This window comes from Dasypus novemcinctus, chromosome 18 (assembly GCF_030445035.2).
Source record: "Dasypus novemcinctus isolate mDasNov1 chromosome 18, mDasNov1.1.hap2, whole genome shotgun sequence".
NCBI lineage: Eukaryota > Metazoa > Chordata > Mammalia > Cingulata > Dasypodidae > Dasypus > Dasypus novemcinctus.
Genome location: NC_080690.1, coordinates 64,003,031 through 64,021,775, shown reverse-complemented (window position 1 = coordinate 64,021,775; position 18,745 = coordinate 64,003,031). Strand labels below are relative to the sequence as shown.

Genomic DNA, 18,745 nt, shown 5'->3' with positions numbered 1-18,745 from the left:
AGTAATTTTGAAGACAGAACATCTGAACTGGAAAAGACAGAAGAACAGAAAGAGAAGAGAATGGGAAAAATGAAATAGTCTCAGGGTATTGAATGACAACATGAAACACACAAACTTTCGCATTATTGGTGTCCCCAAAGGAGAGGAGAATGGAAAAGAGGCAGAAAGAATATTTGAGGAAATAATGATCAAAAACTTCCCAACCCTTATGAAAGACGTAAGTATCAATATCCAAGAAGGACACCATACCCCAAACAGAATAAATCCAAATAGACCTACCCCAAGATACCTACTATTCAGAATGTCAAATATCAGACATAAAGAGAGGATTCTGAAAGCAGGGAGAGAAAAACAAAACATCACTTACAAGGGAAACTCGGTAAGATCTAAAGCAAACCTCTCATCAGAAACCATGGAGGCAAGAAGAAAGTGGTATAATGTATTTAAGGTACTGAAAGAGAAAAACTGCCAGTCAACAATTCTGTATCCGGGAAAATGGTCCTTCGAAAATGAACGTGAGTTCAAAGCGTTTACAGACGATCTAACAAAAATTACAAGAGATACTAAAGGGAGTCCTGGGGAAACGGACTTGGCCCAGTGGTTAGGGCGTCCATCCGTCTACCACATGGGAGGTCCGCAGTTCAAACCCCGGGCCTCCTTGACCCGTGTGCAGCTGGCCCATGCACAGTGCTGATGCGCGCAAGGAGTGCCTCTGCCACGCAGGGGTGTCCCCCGCGTAGGGGAGCCCCACGCGCAAGGAGTGCGCCCCATAAGGAGAGCCGCCCAGCGCGAAAGAAAGTGCAGCCTGCCCAGGAATGGCGCCGCCCACACTGTCCATGCCGCTGACAACAACAGAAGCGGACAAAGAAACAAGATGCAGCAAATAGACACAGAGAACAGACAACCGGGGGAGGGGGGGAATTAAATAAAAATAAATCTTTAAAAAAAAATAAAAATAAAAATAAAGGGAGTCCTGCAGCCTGAAAGGAAAAAACAAGGACAAAATATTTAGAGAAGAGTTTAGAAATGAAGATTATTAGGAAGGGTAAACTAAAGAGTAAGAAGAAAGACAATAGAACGATATGACAACAGAAAGCCAGAGACAAAATGGATGAAGTAATGCTTTTACAGTAATAATTAGAATGTTAATGGATTGGACTCCCCAATCAAAAGACATAGACTGGGGAAGGAGAAGTGGCTCAAGCAATTGGATGCCTGCCTACCACATGGGAAGTCCTGGGTTTGGTTCCTGGTGCCTCCTAAAAAAAAAAAAATGCAACGAGCACACAATGAAAGGAACACAGAAAGCAGACAGCAAGCACAAACAATGGGGGGGGGGGGAACAGAAGAAATAAATAAATAAAATACATCTTTAAAAAAAAGGACAAAGACAGAATGGATAAAAAACTACGAGCCATTTCTATACTGTCTGTAAGACACACCTCAGACGTAAGGGTACAACTAGGTTAAAAGTGAAAGGTTGGAGAAAGTTATTCCACACAAATCGTAATAAAAACAGAGCTAGAGTAGTGATACTAATACTGGACAAAACAGATTTCAAATGCAAACCAGTTAAAAGGGATGAAGATGGTCATTATATATTTATAATAGGGCCAATTCACCAAGAAGTAATAACTATACTAAATATACCTAAACTGAGGGCCCCAAGATACATGAGGTACACACAGGCAAAACTAAAGGGAGAAACAGATGTCTCTACAATAGTAGTTGAAGATTCAATATACCACTCTCAGTTTGGATAGAATATCTGGACAGAGGATAAAGAAAGAAACAGAGAACTTGAATAATATGATAAATGAACTAGACCTAACAGAAATCTATAGAGCATTGCATCCCAAAACAGCAGGATATACTTTCTTTTCCAGTGCTCATGGATCCTTCTCCAAGATAGACTATATGCTGGGTCACAAGACAAGTCTCAATAAATTTAAAAAGATTGAAATTATACAAAACACTTTCTCTGATCATTTCAGAATTAAGCTGGAAATGAATAATGATGGAAAAAGGGAAAATTCATAAATATATGGAGATGAAACAATACTCTCTTAAATAATCAGTGGGTCAAAGAAGAAATTGTAAGAGAATTCAGCAAATTGTAAATCTTTGGAAATGAACAAAAATGTTGAAAGCATATCATGGTGTTTGTAACTAGCAGTGCTATCATATGGGTATGACAGTGGTTGAAAGGGAAAACCTAAGATCATGTATATTACTAGAAGGAAAGCTAAAAACTGTAACACGGTACTGTATATGACAACAAAACCTCATGTAAGCACAAATATGGGTGATATTGCATATATAACACTGTTTTTTACAAAATATAAATACAAATATACTAGAGTGAAGGAAAAAGAATAGCAGCTATGTATTGCAGGGGAAGCACAGAGAGATTGAGAAGTGATGAGTTTTGTTTTTTTGTTTATTATTATTGGAATAATGAAAGTGTTCTAAGAATGACTGACATGATGAACACACAAATATGTGATTATACCAAATACCACTGATTGTACACTTTGGATGGATTTACTAATATGTACCAATAAAACTGATGTGTTAAAAGGAAAAAAAGAGCATCTCTGGCCTCTACCCACTAAAGCCAGTAGCACCCCCTAGTGGTGACAAGCAAAAATGGCTCCAGACACTGCCAAATGTCCCCTGGGGCACCAAATTGCCCAAACTTGAGAACCACTGGTTTAAATGTAGCTTCCACTTGGGGAAAAGGAGCAAATATGGATACAGACAGACAGAGGAGTAAGCCCACCACAGGCAAAGACTTTGTTGGGACAAGGAGAATCCAACTGAACTTTTAATGAGTCCGTAGGCTGTCATTAAAAGCTGAACTAGAATCTAGAACAATGAGCTAGAATCCAGAAAATCCCCAAACTCAAAAATAAATCATTTAAGCAGGCAATTCTCCCTCACAATAATTTTGCTAAGTGTTTGGGGTCTGGCAGAAAGCAGGAAAAGACCTTGCAGTTATTAAGTTCAAAGGCCCTGCTGGAGTTCAAACAAGAAGTGGACCAAACTAACTAAAGCTGTAATACAACCCAGTTCAAATCTCATGGCCATGTGGAAAGTTTAAGGCAAAGAAGGATTTTTTAAATCTAATTTGAAACCAAAAGTGAACTGAAACTAATGAAAGCTACGGCCCAGTCCTAACCCAGCTCCATGTTTGGTGGGATTTGAGTTAACGTTAGATGATTGACTGAGAAAGGGGCAGATACTCTCAATATACTCGCAGGGAGGGGGTAATTACCTGCTTAATTCTTTACTGTTCTTTTATATAATATGTATGGCACACAATAAAAAATTATGAAGCCAGGTGAGGAACATGCAAATGTGACCTATAATCATGAAAATGCACAGTCAAAAGAGAGCGAATAGGCGGTACAGATATTATAATCAGCAGACAAGAAGCAACTACATGTACAGAATCAGGAGGAAAAGAGAGAGAGAATGAATGAGAAAATGGAGAATTTCAGCAGAGAAATGAAAACTCTAAAATAGAACCAAATGGAAATTCTACAATTGAAAACCCCAAACTGAAATACAAAGAGAAAAAAATACTGAAAAAATGTAAACAGAGTGTTAGATCTGTGCAAAAATATCAAACAATACAGTGTTAAGTCATGTAGTATCAGAGAGGGAAGAACCAAAGATAGACTTGGGGAACGGTTAAAATTTTCACAAAATGGATGAATGATATCAACCTATTTTCAGCAAACTGCAAGCAGAATAAATACAAAAAAAAAGAAATTCCTGAGTACATCATAATAAAACTTTTGAAAACCATGGATAAATGAAAATACTGAAAAAGTACTCAGTGAAAAACCATATTATATTCAAGGAGACATCAATAACAAAGATGTCTGGCTTCACATCAGAAACCATACAAGCCACTAGACACAAAATGACATCATCAAGGACTGAATGAAAAAAAGGTTCCAACCTAGAATTCTATATACAGCAAAAATATACTTCAAAATGAAGGTAAGAGAAATCTGGTCCCAACCATGAAGGATAAGCTGGTACTGGACTTATTTTCTCGCTATAAACAACTATAAACCATAAAGCTGGATACCAGGCACAGGGTTAAAAACTTTTAGAGAAGAGAAATCTATCAGCTGAACTTCATATTCACTCTACTTTCTCTATCTGGGTGCATTCTCCAAATCAAGATATAGGAAAATGGAGTCCAAATAGAGAACAGTGATCTAACCGGGCAAAGGAAAAAGGGATCTGGGATCAGGGATGTGAAAGTAGCTGGAATTTGTGGGTCAGGGTTCAGTAGAGAAAAAGTCATGCAAAAGAGACCCAGAAATCTATGCAGGGATTCTACCTTGGGTCTGTAACCAATTATTAAGCTGTGCACACAGTGTGTGACTCTCGACAAGGTGGCTGGGGAATTGATGCTGATCTGATATTCTAGAAATTATACCTTGGAGTGCCCCAGCCAGAGTGGGAATATCTCATTGAACACCTCAAGCATTCAGCTGAGGCCTCAAGAAGTCTACATGTTTAAAGTAAAAACCACACTCTGGAGTAGGAGTTCTCAAACTTTTAGGTCTCAGTACCCCTTATCCTCAACAATTATTGGTGAATCCCTTGCTTGCTCATGATATTTGCAATACCAAAGAAACAGGTTTGGTATTTTTCACATATATAACACTTTAGTTGAGCTACTAAGTGGTGGTTGAATACTATGGATGTGAGTGTGGGAAGTAATTTTAGTCATGTATAATTAGCCATAAGGCCTAAATTGCAGCTACCATGGCTGTTTTTTTTAACAATGCCTTGTTGCTTTGTGTGAATTAACATCTGGATGTAAAGATTATGTGTATATCCAATGGGAAATCACAGTATTTAAATTGACCAACCTAATGTTACAACTAATTTGAGGTGGCTAAATATAAACTAAAAGGGGTACAATTTTGTATAACTTAGCAACAGTAGTTCAATAAGTCTGAATTGACATGTAAGGGTTTGCATTATAATTACTTGCCACTTGAATGTTTTGTGTGATGTTTAAGAATGTTAGTATATAAATATGAGTAATTTCTTTTTAAATATTAAAAAAAAATTATTGAGGGCCCAAAGTGCTTCTGCTAATGTAGTTATATCAACTGATATTTACAATAGTAGAAATTAAAAGTGAGAAATTTAAGTTATTTATTAATTCATTTAAAATAACAATAAATCATTAATTGTTGATAAACATTTTTATGAAAAGTAAGTATATTTTCAAAATCAAAAATAATGGGAAGAGAGGTATTTTTAAATTGTATGCAAATCTAACATCTAGCATAACAGAAGACAACTAGATTTTCATATCTGCTTCTGAATTCAATCTGTAGCAATATGTTACTTTGATTTAAGTATATGAAGGATATCCAGCTTTTCATAGACATGTGGTTAGAAAATGGCAGAGTATTTTACTAGCCTGCTCAGATAATTATGGATATTATTCTTTAATACTGTAAAAAAACTTGAGAAGTAGTAGTTTCTTAAAGGTTAGCTGCAATGAAGCATCTGAAACTATAAGAATGAATTTTTCATACTGTTACTGTGATGGTTAGGCTAATGTGTTGACTCGGCCAGGTAATTGTGCCTCGTTGTTTGGGCAAGCAAGCACTGGGCTAGTTGTAATACAAGGACATTTATGGACTTTAGTCATCAGTGACTTTACTGCATAGATAGCTGATTACAATTACATCAATCAGGGAGATTGCCATCAGCAATGAGTGATGTTCTATCCCATCAGTTAAATACCTTAAAAGGAGAAGTGATTTCAGCATTTAGGGAGAATTTCCCAGCTCGCGTGTGGACAGTTAGTCTTCCAGAAACTCATCAAGAACCTTCACTGGACTTTCATCACAGCCCCTGATTTGCAGCCTGCCTGCAGAACCTGGACTTGTGCATCCCCAGGGTCACATGAGAGACTTATAAAATATCTTACTATTGACAGATATCTCCTGTTGATTCTGTTTCTCTAGAGAATCCTGACTAATACAGTTACATTATAATTTATTGATCTATCTTACACTTTGGATGGGCTGTTTACTCTTGCATAATTTTGTAACATTGGGCATTGGCCATCTAAAAAATACTGGTTCACAGTTATACAGATCTTTGAAATGATGACATATTTCAGTACGTCATTATGCAACATCAAAAAATAATAACTTAATATTACCATCTATCTCATCAGAAATATCTTCATGTATTGGGAAGCTATAATACATTTTGTTTTCCAAAATCTTAATTTTTACCTGAAAGTTTTAATTCTTATCATTGACAACAAGTACCCTTAGTTGTTCTTGAATTAACAGGCTTGCTTATGAGAAAATGTCTACCAACTACCCAAGTCTCAATAGTTTGTCTGTCAGCCATTCTTTCAAGTAAAAAATGAAATCAAATGAAAAAAGCAACTAGCTTTATTCACAACTGAAATAACTGCATAAGAGGTTTCCCTCAAGACAACCATCAAACTTTTGTATAGCAGAAGAACTTAATACATATTTCCCATTTCATCACAAAGAATATTTTTAAAAATGCATACTCAAGGGTGAAGATTTAATAAAATGAATAGATTTCACTGCTTTCTTGAGACATTCATAAATGAAACTGGCATTTTTCTTACTGCAAGTTTGTGGCAGCAAAGAATACAGTAATTACTAATACAGCTTGATCCATGTACTAATACACTGCCTTGATCCACGCTAAAGTGAAAAGATTTACTCACCATTGCTTATCAATGCAAATATTACCACAGTGAAAATGGCAAATGACATCTTAGTATTGTTGTGAGAGTAGTTTTTACCTTGTAAAACCACTAAAAGGATCCTGGGGACTCCGGACCCCCAAGGGTATTCAGATCCTACTCTGAGAACTGCTGCACAAGAGTAAGGACTATATCATATAATTAAGAACATAACCAAAATATATTTGCCCTCAAAAAACCCAAAATTAATCCTCATAAAGATCACTGTGATCTGCCAGTAAGAGTTAATAATGGTTAGGAAGATAATTAAATTCCCAAGTTGCTATAACATATCATCTATAATGTCTAATATATAATTGAAAATTACTAGGCAAGTGAAGAAACAAGAAAATTTGACACATGATCAGGAGAAAATATAGAAAATAGAAGCAAACCAAATGTAAAGTCTAGAACTGAAAAATGAATTATATGGAATGAAACAGTCACTGGATGGGTTTAACAGCATTTGGATACAATGAGGGGAAAATCAGTGACTTGAAGCCAGGTTAACAGACATTACCCAAATTGAAGTACACAGAAAAAAAAAAGATTGAAGGGAAAATATAAACAGCACCTGAGTGATTTTTAGGACAATGTCAAGTGATCTACCATGCATGTAACTTGAGTGTCAGGAGAAGAGAGAAAGAAAAAGCAGCAGAAAAAAAGTATTTGAAGATGGCTGGAATTTCTCCAAATTTGGTGAAAGATATCAACCCACAGATCAAAAGAAGGTAAGAGAACCTCAAGCATGATAAATATAAGGAATACCATATCCAAGAATTTTATCATCATACTGTTACAGACCAAAAATAGAGAAAACTTAAAAACATAAAGGGAATAAAGAGTATATAAAATTAATAACAACAATAGCGTCATATCATCATACACAAGCGAGGTCAGAAGACAATGGAATAACGTCTTTAAAGCCCACAGAATGAAAGAAAAAAGCTATCAACTTGGAAGTCCATATTCAATGAAAACAACCTTCAAAAATAAAGATGAAATAAAAATGTTTTCAGAAAAATTAAAGATGAGAGAATTTATTGTTAGCAGCCCCATAATCTAAGAAATGCTAAAGTTTTTCAGGTTGAATGGACTCAGGTCAATGAGAAGGAAGAAAGAACATCAGAAGTGATAAGTAGGAGGATAAATATAAAATACTATTTTGGTTTCCTTATTTAAATAGAAAATTTATTCTTTAAACAAAAACAGTAATTTTGTGGGATTTATAACATGTAGAAGTAAAACATGACAAAAAACACAAAGGTCAGGAGGCAATTAAATGGCATTTACAGGGTAGTAAAATTTTTACATTATACAATACAATGGTATGATATTAATTTTAAGTAGGCTGTGATAACTTAAGAATGCATATTGTAATCCTAAAAGTAACCACTAATCATAGAATGAAGCACAGCTAAAAATGGAATATTGAAAAATACTTGATTAATCCAAAAGACGGCAGGAAAAGAGCAACAAAAGAACAAACAACTGGAGGGAAAAATAAAAAAAAATAGCAAAACAGTGGACTTAAACCCAACCATACCTATATTTACATTAAATATATATGTAACCTTCCCATTAGAAAGCAGAAATTGTTACACTAGATATAAACCAAAATCTATTTTTTATTACAAGAGATGCATTTTTAAATGTAAAGACATGGATAGGTTGAAAGTAAAAGAATGAAAAAAGAATTATCTTGAAAACTGGTATGGCTATATTATTAAAAATATCAAATTAAATATTCAAAGTCAAGGAGTATTACCAGGTCTAAACAGAGACATTTCATGATGAGAGAGGGTCAATTCATCAAGAAAGCATAATGATTCTAAAGGGTACATGTATCCAACAGCAGGCTTCTCCTAAAGGGAGAAACAGACAAATCCACTATCATAGTTTAAACTTTAACCCCCTCTCAGCAATCACAGAATAAGACAGAACCCTTAGGAAGAAGTAGCCAAAGAATCAGTAAGAACATTGAACACTATCAACCAACTTGATAGAATTTACATTTATTGAATACTATATCCAACAACTGCAGAACACATTCTTTCCAAGTACATATGGAACATTCACCAAGTTAGACCAGATGACCATAAACTGGGGCATAAAACAAATCTCAATAAATTTCAAAAGAATGAAATCATGCAGAAGATGTTATCTGATAATAATAGAAATTAGAAATCAGATCGGGCAGAGGAAGGTAGCCATTCATAGCATGGCATGAGGGAGATACAGAAGCCCAGAGCAGGGTACTGAAAGTCAAGCAGGGTGAGGAGGGTCCAAGTAAAGGGGTTGTCCCATGTGGACAGGCAGAACACAAGCAGGGTAAGGACAGGTGTCTGTGTGTGAGTGACCTGGCCCAGGTGTCACAGCCCAAGTGGGATGAGGAGGGCAATCGTTCGATCAACGTGGTGGGGTTGGTCACAGGAGATTGGTTACTCATCGTGAGACTGAACAAATTAGTAAATACATTAGGGATAATGGACGCCAGGTTTTTCATAGTCAGAGAAGAGAGTTAGAGATATAGAAAGTGAATAAACTAAATGTAACTTGTACTGTTGGATTAGAATTGGAAACATCCATGTGAACTCATGGTTCAATACATACAAATATAGAATTATACATAAACACACACACACACATACACACATATAAATGTGTATGTATATGAGAATATTCCTTAGCTCTGTCCACTAAGAGGGCCTGGGAGCAGCAATCTCCACCACAGCAACAATGAGCAAACCTAGTATCTATATCTTGGTATCTAACTACCATTCTCCATTAAAAAGAATCAGGGCACCTTGGAGAAACAGCTAATTTTAGGACTAGAGGAGAGAAAGTACAAGATGAGCCTGGAATATCTTGTCAGAAAACAAGGAGGGGGAAGTGGATGTGGCTCAAGTGATAAGGCCTCCACTTACCAAATGGGAGGACCCGGGTTTGATCCCACGTGCCCACGTGGCAAGCCAAGTGCCCACATGGTGTGCCAAGTACTCACGCAAGTGCCCATGTGGTGAGCCAAGTGCCCAAGTGGCAAGCCAAGCGCCCGCATGGCGAGCTGAGTGCCCACATGAGTGCCCACGTGGTTAGCCAGTGCCTGCGCAGTGAGCCAGTGCCCTCGTGGTGAGCTGAGTGCCTATGTGGTAAGCCAAGCGCCTGCACAGCAAGCCAAGTGCCCATGCAGTGAGCCAGTGCCCATGCAAGTGAGTCACACAGGAAGATGATGATGCAACAAAAGAGAGACGAAGGGGAAAGTCAAGGTAAAGCACAGCAGAGACCAGGAACTGAGATGGCACAATTGACAGGGAACCTCTCTCCACATCAGAGGTCCCCAGGATCGAATTCCTCTGAATCCTGGAGGAGAAAGATGAGAAGACAAAAAGAGAAATAGATACAGAAGATCACACAGTGGGGCAGGGGAGGGGAAGGGGAAAAAATAAATGAAAATATTTTAAAAAAAGAAAACAAGGAGGTGTCCAAGAAGTTATGGGGACATGCCAGAAGGACACAAAAGTCACTATGAAGGGGATCTCACTGGCAAAATCTGGGACATGAAAATATTTCAAGCATCAAAATAAATAATGAGAAGAGCTGATGACAACCCACTGAACAGAATTCCAATATATGAATAAGTTGAAAGTTTGAAGAGGAATGTGCTACTTAATAGTCTCAAAATTCCTCCCCACAAAATACTTACTAAAGATAAAAAAAAAAGAGTAATTTTACAGTGAAGAAGCCTGGCAGCAACTACCATAATGTAGGGATCAAACTGAGTATAGTCAGTAATGATATTACATCACAGAATACAAGGACACAGCATCGATTCTGTGCTAGTCCTGCCAAAGATCCACAATCTAAATCTAATCATGAGGAAACAGCCAAAGTGAATGACACTGTACAAAATAACTGACCAATAATCTTCAAAAGCATCAAAGACATGAAAGTTAAGGAAAGACTCATGAATTCTTTCAGACTGAAAGAGGCTAAACAATCCAAATTTTTTTAAAAAGCTAATACATAACTGTATACATCTGGCCCTTGCCTATCTCCCTGACCTAATTCCTTAGTACATGCTCCTTTACTTAACTCTGCCCTGGCCTCCTCACATTTCCTCCAATAGCACTCCTTTCCAACCACAAGGCCTTTGCATTTGCTCTTCACTGTGATTCACATACTACTCCCCCAGGTATTCACACAGCTTGATCCCAAATTCTACATCTCTGTTCAAGAAAGCCTTCTCTGGCCATCTTTCCTAAATTAGCCTTGTCAATCTCCATGTTTTTCTACTCCATTAAGCTGCTTATCTTTCCTGCAAAACATGTTTCAATCATGAGATTGTTTATCCACTTACTTATTTTGTTTCTCCCCTATAACAACATAAACATCACAAGAATGAGCAAGTTAGCAATCTTGTTCATGATTGTATTGCTACTGTCCAGCACAGTGCTTCACTAAAAGTAGGCACTTGATACATATTTGCAGAATATGTCGATGAATAATGTAGATTTGTGTGTGTGTATATGTCTGTCTTTCTGCCAAAGAAGGGCTAGAAAGCAGATGAATCCAAAATATAGGTAAAATGGTTGCACTGGAAAAGAAAGAGGACACCATCTTACTGAAATGAGCGGGAAATATGAGAAGAAAAGTAAGGAGAATGTTAAATGGAATCAAGAAGTTCCTTCAGTAGCTCAAACTGAAACCTCCATTTCCTCCCAGGTGTCAGGCCTTCAACTCTCTGTAACCACTCCACCCCCAGCCTTGGTCTCCAGGGGTTCCTCCTCCTCCTCTGCCACTCGTAAGGTTGTTCCCTGCAATGATAGTTTCCTCCTGCATTTGCTTAGCCTTCCCTCATGCAGGTTCCAATGTCTTATTCCTTCCCCCACAACCATCCAGGGCTCTTCCCCTTGCTCCAATTAGGTACTCACATCTGGCTTAGAAATGGAGTGTCTTCTTACAAAAAAATAAATACCAAATGGCATAAAATTTTTTTAAAAATTATAAACTTAAAACATTTTGATTCAGCCTTGGTTTAATTTATAATAAGCTAGAGGTAAAAATAATATTCCTCAGAGAAAATAAAAACTTCAGAGAAGAGAAGGAGGATGGAAAGGAAGAACATGAGATCGCATAGGAAGGAAAACAACCGTGTTCAAAATTCATCCGGGCTCCAACTCTTGAGAGTAAATAGAACACAGTGGTTGAGAATATGCACTCTGGAGTCAGACTTCTTAGGTTCAATCCCTGCCACCACCTCCCACCAGCTGTGTGACATGGCAAGTTAAGTCACTTAAACTTTATGTGCTTCAATATTCTCATCTGTAAAAGGGGGATAAAACAGTACGTACCTCAAGGGGTGTGAAGGTTAAATAAGTTAATGTATTTTCAGTATTTAGAGCAGAGCCTGGTATATAGTAAGCACAATGTTAAATCTGCTATTATCATCGTTAATGTTGTTATTTTGCTAAGAGGAAAACAAGTTTCATGAGGCATTTTCAAGATAATCACTCAATCGTAAATACAAAGTTCACAGATTCTAACTTTCAACTTTAAACATTATTATAATGGAATGTGTTCACTTTAATATTAAACGAATTTGGTTCATTCAATCCAGGGTCTTTTGAAAGTCAGAGTGTATCAAGACCTCATTTCTAGCTGTTCTCCCTGCATGTGGGTCAGAAAATAAAGACCAGTGCTTCTCACTCTAACGTGCTTAAGAATCACCCAGGGTTCCTGTGTAAATGCAGTCTTTTCACCAGGTCTGGGGAATGACCTGAGCTTCTGTGTTTTTAACCAGTCCCAGAAGTTGACATTAGGTATTGGTATAATACTTAACAACAAAAAGTTAAATTAAAAAAAAACAGAAAACAAACATGTAGCTCAAGTGGTTGAGCACCTGCTTCCCATGTATGAGGTCCCGAGTTGGATCCCCATACTTCCTAAAAAGAAAGAAACAAAAAAACCAGCTTGCATTGGGGAGTAAATGTAGCTCAGTGGTTGAGCTCCTGCTTCCTATGTGTGAGGTCCCTGGTACTACCTCTTTAAAAAACTTAAAAAAAAAAAACAACAACCACATACACACACATAAACCAAATCACTGAGGGAAAAAGTCCATATTCCTCTCAAAAACCAACAGAACCTCTATCTGGCTCCTGCCTATCTCCCTAATTTCTTGGTACCCTCTCTTTCACTAGCTCTGCTCTGGACTTCTTATAATTCCTCAAAGAAAAGAACCACACTTTGGTTAGCAAGGACACGAGCATCTATAGATATTTTGATGCTAAGCACAATATGAAACCTGGCTTTTTTGACAGTGGTTATAAAATAAATGTCCCGATACAAATCCAGCCCTTGGTCATTAAAGAAGTTAGGTAATGGAAGGAAAGTGTGAAGGTCACCGAAGGATGGGGGAAGAACAAGGTGCTTAATGGACCCATTTGTAACCCAACAAATATCAAAACATTCTCTTGGGGAAAAGCAGAAGAAATTCAGCGGATTTCATGAAAGACAGCCCTGAAATTCTTAGGGGACAAAGCTCATGCTTCAGAGAGCAGATTCTAAATTATTTCAGACAGATGACCTTACCCAGTGAGACCAAATTGCTGTAGTTCTCCAACATCACCTCCACGTACAAGTCCCTCTGAGCAGGGTCCAGGCACTCCCACTCCTCCTGAGTAAAGTCTATGGCCACGTCCCTGAATGTCACTGATCCCTAAAGATTTCAAGAGGAAAGACGAGGGTATGAAGGATAACATTGAAAGAAGGAGGAAATAAAACAATCAAGTAGGCTGGAAGCTCGTGATTCAAGTAGAGAAAAATAAGGAAATTAGTGCAACTAAACCGAAGTGCCTACATGTTCTAGAAGAATCCTGTTACAGCAGAAGAAACTTACTGGATACTGTAAGATAACCCAGCTATCCAAACTTATCTGGTAATATATAAAATAATCCCAGTTTCTCTATTAAATAAAATATGTCTATAAGTACACAATCTGCTAGCAACCTGATAAATTCAATATAAATGTAAATGGCTACATCATCCTTTCCCTTTAAGGAGTAAGAAAGCATGAAAATTATTTTCCAAAACTATTATAAAATCTCTATGTTAGAAAAATTATTTCCATTAAATTAAGGAATCTCTTCAAGCCTCAAGTCCACCATTATGTTAGATTACATCATAAGAGTTTTTCCTATGAAGAATCATTTTTTTAATTAGTTGTAAATCAGTTCATCATATGGCTAGATCAGATTGTTTATTATATTTATATATTTAGGTGGAACAAAACTTCTAAAGATTTTCTCCATTCTGGGAATCTGTTATCACCTAGTACTCATGCATCTGGTTCATCTTCTTACTTGTTACCACTGATCATCCCTCCATTAACATCCTCCTTGTGTCTGAGTTAAGAGGATACCGAGGAAGGATGTTGTACATCACACAGATGTCACTCAAGACCCATACATCCTGGACATTGACAAAATGGATTTTGACACAGGTATCCATCTCTTAGGGAATCTCTGCAAAGAATCACTCACTCCCTTCTCCTAAAGCCTGGCAAAGCTTGAGGTTTCCCATAAACTGAAACTAAGACCAAGCAATCCCAAATTCCATCTTATCTCTCCAGAAAATTCTAGTCCATAGAAAAATTCCAAGTTTTTTGTGTGTATGTAATCCAATGGGATCCTCACCACTAAGTCAACACACCACAGACTTGAGGTGGGAATGAGAAATTCTGATGAGGGAAATGGTGCAGACCTAGCTGAACCAAAGTGCTAACAAATGGCACTGTTGGAGACACCCTGCCACAGAAATGTCACAAACACCCAAGGTCTTCTGGAGAATCCATAAACTGAGACTGTTCTCCTGGTTGACCATCCAACTGTTTAAGGGTAGAATACCCTGACTGGCCTTTTCGAAACCTTCCCACTTATCAGCATTGTTTATGTTTTCAAAATGTCTGCAGTCTTCAGTTCTCTCCTTTTTCTTTTCTATGAATCCTCTTTGTGCTCTTGATAGATGAAATTAATCTAGTATTGGGTTACTTTGTTTACAAGTAAAAATGTGCTAATAATTAACTATATTACTTTTTGACAGACACTCCCTCAGAGGACTCCACTCCTTCACTGGTCCTTCACTGCTCTTGATAGAAGACAGACCACCAAGAAATGCTGAATAGTGTTTAATGAATATGGCAATACTGGCTGAAAAAGGAGGGATACACAGAGAGGCCCTATCTGGCATCAATCTTCACTAGAAGAGGAGGAACTGAGGAGCAGGTTCAGGAATGAGGTTCTGTGAGATAGAAACCTTCAGGATAATGAATGAAAATATTCATGACTTAAAAGTCACAATATTTCAAGGAGAGAAAAATACCAACTTACTTCAGTCATTTTCTAGAACCGAAAGAACTAACTAATCCTCCATGGGTTTCTTCAACTGGTAAAGCACAGAGTCCAGAGAAACCAGAGCTGGGAAAAAATAAAGAAGCTTTAGACAGGTATGCTTAAGTGATTTCATCCTGACTTAAGCTATTAAAAAGCCTAGAGTGTCTACAACTGGAAGCGGGAGGAGTGCATCCAGTACCCATATGGAATCTAAGCCCTCACTTGACATAGATGTGCAATGGACACAACCAATCCAATGTCCACAGAGAAAATGTGGAATGGGTGTGGGAACGGTAGCCATGGTGGCTGCTGGGTGTGGGGAACGGGAGGAAGAGATGAGATGTGGAGGCGTTTTCGGGACATGGAGTTGTCCTGGATAGTGCTTCACGGACAATTACGGGACATTGTAGATCCCCCCAGGGCCCACTGGATGGAACGTGAGAGAGTCTGGGCTATGATGTGGACCATTGACTATGGGGTGCAGTGATGCTCAGAGATGAACTTACCAGGTGCAATGGATGTGTCATGATGATGGGAGAGAGTGTTGCTGTGGGGGGAGTGGGGGGCGGGGGCGGTGGGGTTGAATGGGACCTCATATTTTTCATAATGTAATTTAAAAAAATAAATAAATAAATAATTTTTTTAAAAAAAGCTATTAATAATATAAGCTTTTATCTCCTCCAATCCAGCTTCTACTCCCACCCACCCCCCCTCTTACCCCCCACAGCATTTATGGGATCTAAATTCTCAGCCAAAACCCCAGGGTATTTCAGCAGGGAGGTTTCTGGCCATTGTCCAATTCTAGGGATGCTGATCTGTACCTAAGATTGGGCTATTCAGTCTTGCCCAGATCAGGTCCTCCTCTTATTGCTGAGAAGGGGCCACATTGTCGAACTAGAACCTCCTTCATGGCCTGAAAACTGAATAAAGTTGGTCAAGACATGGAAGTAGGACAGTATGTACAAGGAATTTCTCAGGCAATTGCATGACTCCAAAAACTAGCTGCTTAAATGCATATCAGAATATCCATGGAACAGAATACCATAGTACATGCTAAGTTTGGTAAAATACTCAAGATAGATTGTCAATGGGATAAATAGATTATGGGATATATAATTAAATTTTTAAAATATATGTATATATGAGTAGATGAAAAATATATGTATGTAAGTATATTTCAAGTGAAAAAATGTTGGAAAGCTATACATCTATATATTAAAACTGTTTATCTTTTTTCTTTTTATTTACATATTCTGCATAATCATTGTAACCGCAGCCATGCATTATACCAACCCTATGATTTGTAAGTATGCCCATGTCCTGCCTAGAAAAAATGGCTGCAATTACCCAAGAAATGTCATACATATATTGAAGTCTTGATCCTGCTTCATTTCATTTCTTCTTGACAGAAGTATATTTTGCTTCTGAACCTGCCTCTTTAAACAGAATGCCCTCCAGAAAACTGCTGACTCACCTGATCCTATTAGTCTCTTTTTATAGGAAAAAAACCTATAAGTTATAAAAGTTACTGACTAGGAAATGGATGTGGCTCAACCAATTGCGCTCCCATCTACCAAATAGGAGGTCTAGTGTTTGATGCCCAGGGCCTCTTGATGAGGGCAAGCTGGCCCATGTGGTGAGCTGGCCCATACAGAGTCCGCGCAGGTGTGCCACCCTGTGTGGGAATGCTGCCCAGCACAGGAAAGCTGCTCTGCACAGGAGAGCCAGCCGACGCGGAGAGCTGGCGCGGCAAGATGATGCAACAAGATACACAGAGAAAAGAAAATAAGAAGACATAGAACAGGGAGTTGAGCTGGCACAAGGGAATAGGTCCGGAAGGTCCCAGGATTGGCTCCCAGAGCTGCCTAATGAAAATACAAGCAGACACAGAAGAACATACAGTGAATGGACACAGAGAGAAGACAACAGGGGGAACAGGGGCAGGGAGGAGAAATAAAATAAATCTTTAAAAAGAAAAAAAAACACAACCAATCCAATGTCCACATAGAAGAGGTGGCATTGGATTGGGAAAAGTGGACATGGTGGACAATGGGTATGGGGAAAGGCAGGAAGAGATGAGAGGTGGAGGCGTCTTTGGGACATGGAGCTGCCATGGATGGTGCTTCAGAGGTAATCACCGGACATTGTAAATCCTCACAGGGCCCACTGGATGGAATGGAGGAGAGTATGGGCCATGATGTGAACCATTGTCTATGAGGTGCAGAGGTGCCCAAAGATGTACTTACCAAATCCAATGGATGTGTCATGATGATGGGAACGAGTGTTGTTGGGGGGGGGGAGAGAGGGGGTGGGGGGGTGGGGTTGAATGGGACCTCACATATATATTTTTAATGTAATATTATTACAAAGCCAATAAAAAAAATAAAAAATAAAAAAAGAAAAAGAAAAAAAAAGTTACAGACTAAATTCTATTTGCCTCCACAGAGTTCCCATAGGTTAAGTATAATTTGGTCATGACCCAACAGTATTACCTTCCTGTAAGCTCCCAAGGCAGGACACCTACATGGCTCTAATGGCCTTTATTGCTGCTGCCTTACACTTACTCCTATTCATATTTTGTCTTCCTCATCTTAAAGGAAGCAAGTATGTCTCTTAGTCTGTATTGCTACCAACCCCCACTCCCAGTATTACTATCTCAGGGTGTCTCAATGCATTTGGGGCAAAATTTTACCATAATTCTACTTCTAGGAATGTACTCTTAAGGAACAGCTAGAGAAGTATACAAATGTATGTACAAAGATATTCAACAAAAATAATTTTTGATAACTAAGAATTAGAAGCTATGTAATGGTAGTAGGCAAAAGGATTAATAAATTATGATCCACTATACCCTCATTAGGTAATGATGGTATTGATCCATTTAAACGATGGAAAAAGACATGCATGATCAATTTCTTAAGTGAGGGAGGCAGGTTGGTAAAGGATGCATAATATGGGAGGTGTATTCTGCTAAAAAGAAGGCTCTGGTGGGAAGCAGTTTTGGCTCAATGGATAGCGCATACATCTACCATATGGGAGGTCCAGGGTTCAAACCCAGGGCCTCCTGATCCATGTGATGAGGTGGCCCATGCGCAGTGCTGATACACACAAGGAGTGCCGTGCCACGCAAGGGTGTCCCCCGCATAGGGGAGCCCCATGCGCAAGGAGTGCACCCTGAAAGGAGAGTCGCCCAGTGTGAGAAAGTGCAGCCTGCCCAGGGTGGCACCGTGCACACGCAGCAAGATGACGCAACAAAAAGAGACAGATTCCTGGTGCTGCTGACAAGAATCCAAGCGGACACAGAACAACACACAGCGAATGGACACAGAGAGAAGACTACTGGGGGGGGGGGGGAGGAAGGGGAGAAGGAAGGGGAGAGAAATAAATAAAAAATAAATCTAAAAAAAAAAAGGCTCTGGTGTCAGACTTTCAGGGCATAAATCTGAATCTGGTGTCAGACTTTCAGGGCATAAATCTGAACTTGATGGCTACCAATTTCTCAAATTTATTTCCATATCAATAAAAGCTGATAAGAACAGTGCCCACCACAGATGGTTATGTTGGAGATTAAGACTTT

At 38.4% G+C, this 18,745-nt stretch overlaps 1 protein-coding gene across 7 annotated transcripts in view; it reads right to left on the bottom strand.

Moving 5' to 3' along the window:
• The window catches only part of ZNF283 (zinc finger protein 283), a 30,933-nt gene that overhangs the window by 8,232 nt on the left and 3,956 nt on the right, over positions 1 to 18,745 (bottom strand). For 4 of the 7 annotated variants that reach the window (XM_023584900.3, XM_071209314.1, XM_071209312.1 and 1 more), the window contains exons 3-4: positions 15,166 to 15,252; positions 13,370 to 13,496 (exon numbers count right to left, since the gene is read on the bottom strand). In XM_023584900.3, the coding sequence (XP_023440668.2) occupies positions 13,370 to 13,496; positions 15,166 to 15,174 (136 nt within the window). In that variant the 5' untranslated portion in view covers positions 15,175 to 15,252. Of the gene's footprint in view, positions 1 to 13,369; positions 13,497 to 15,165; positions 15,253 to 15,989; positions 16,089 to 18,745 lie in introns of all 7 variants that reach the window. The other 3 variants (XM_071209316.1, XM_071209315.1, XM_071209313.1) reach the window with 2 other exon arrangements.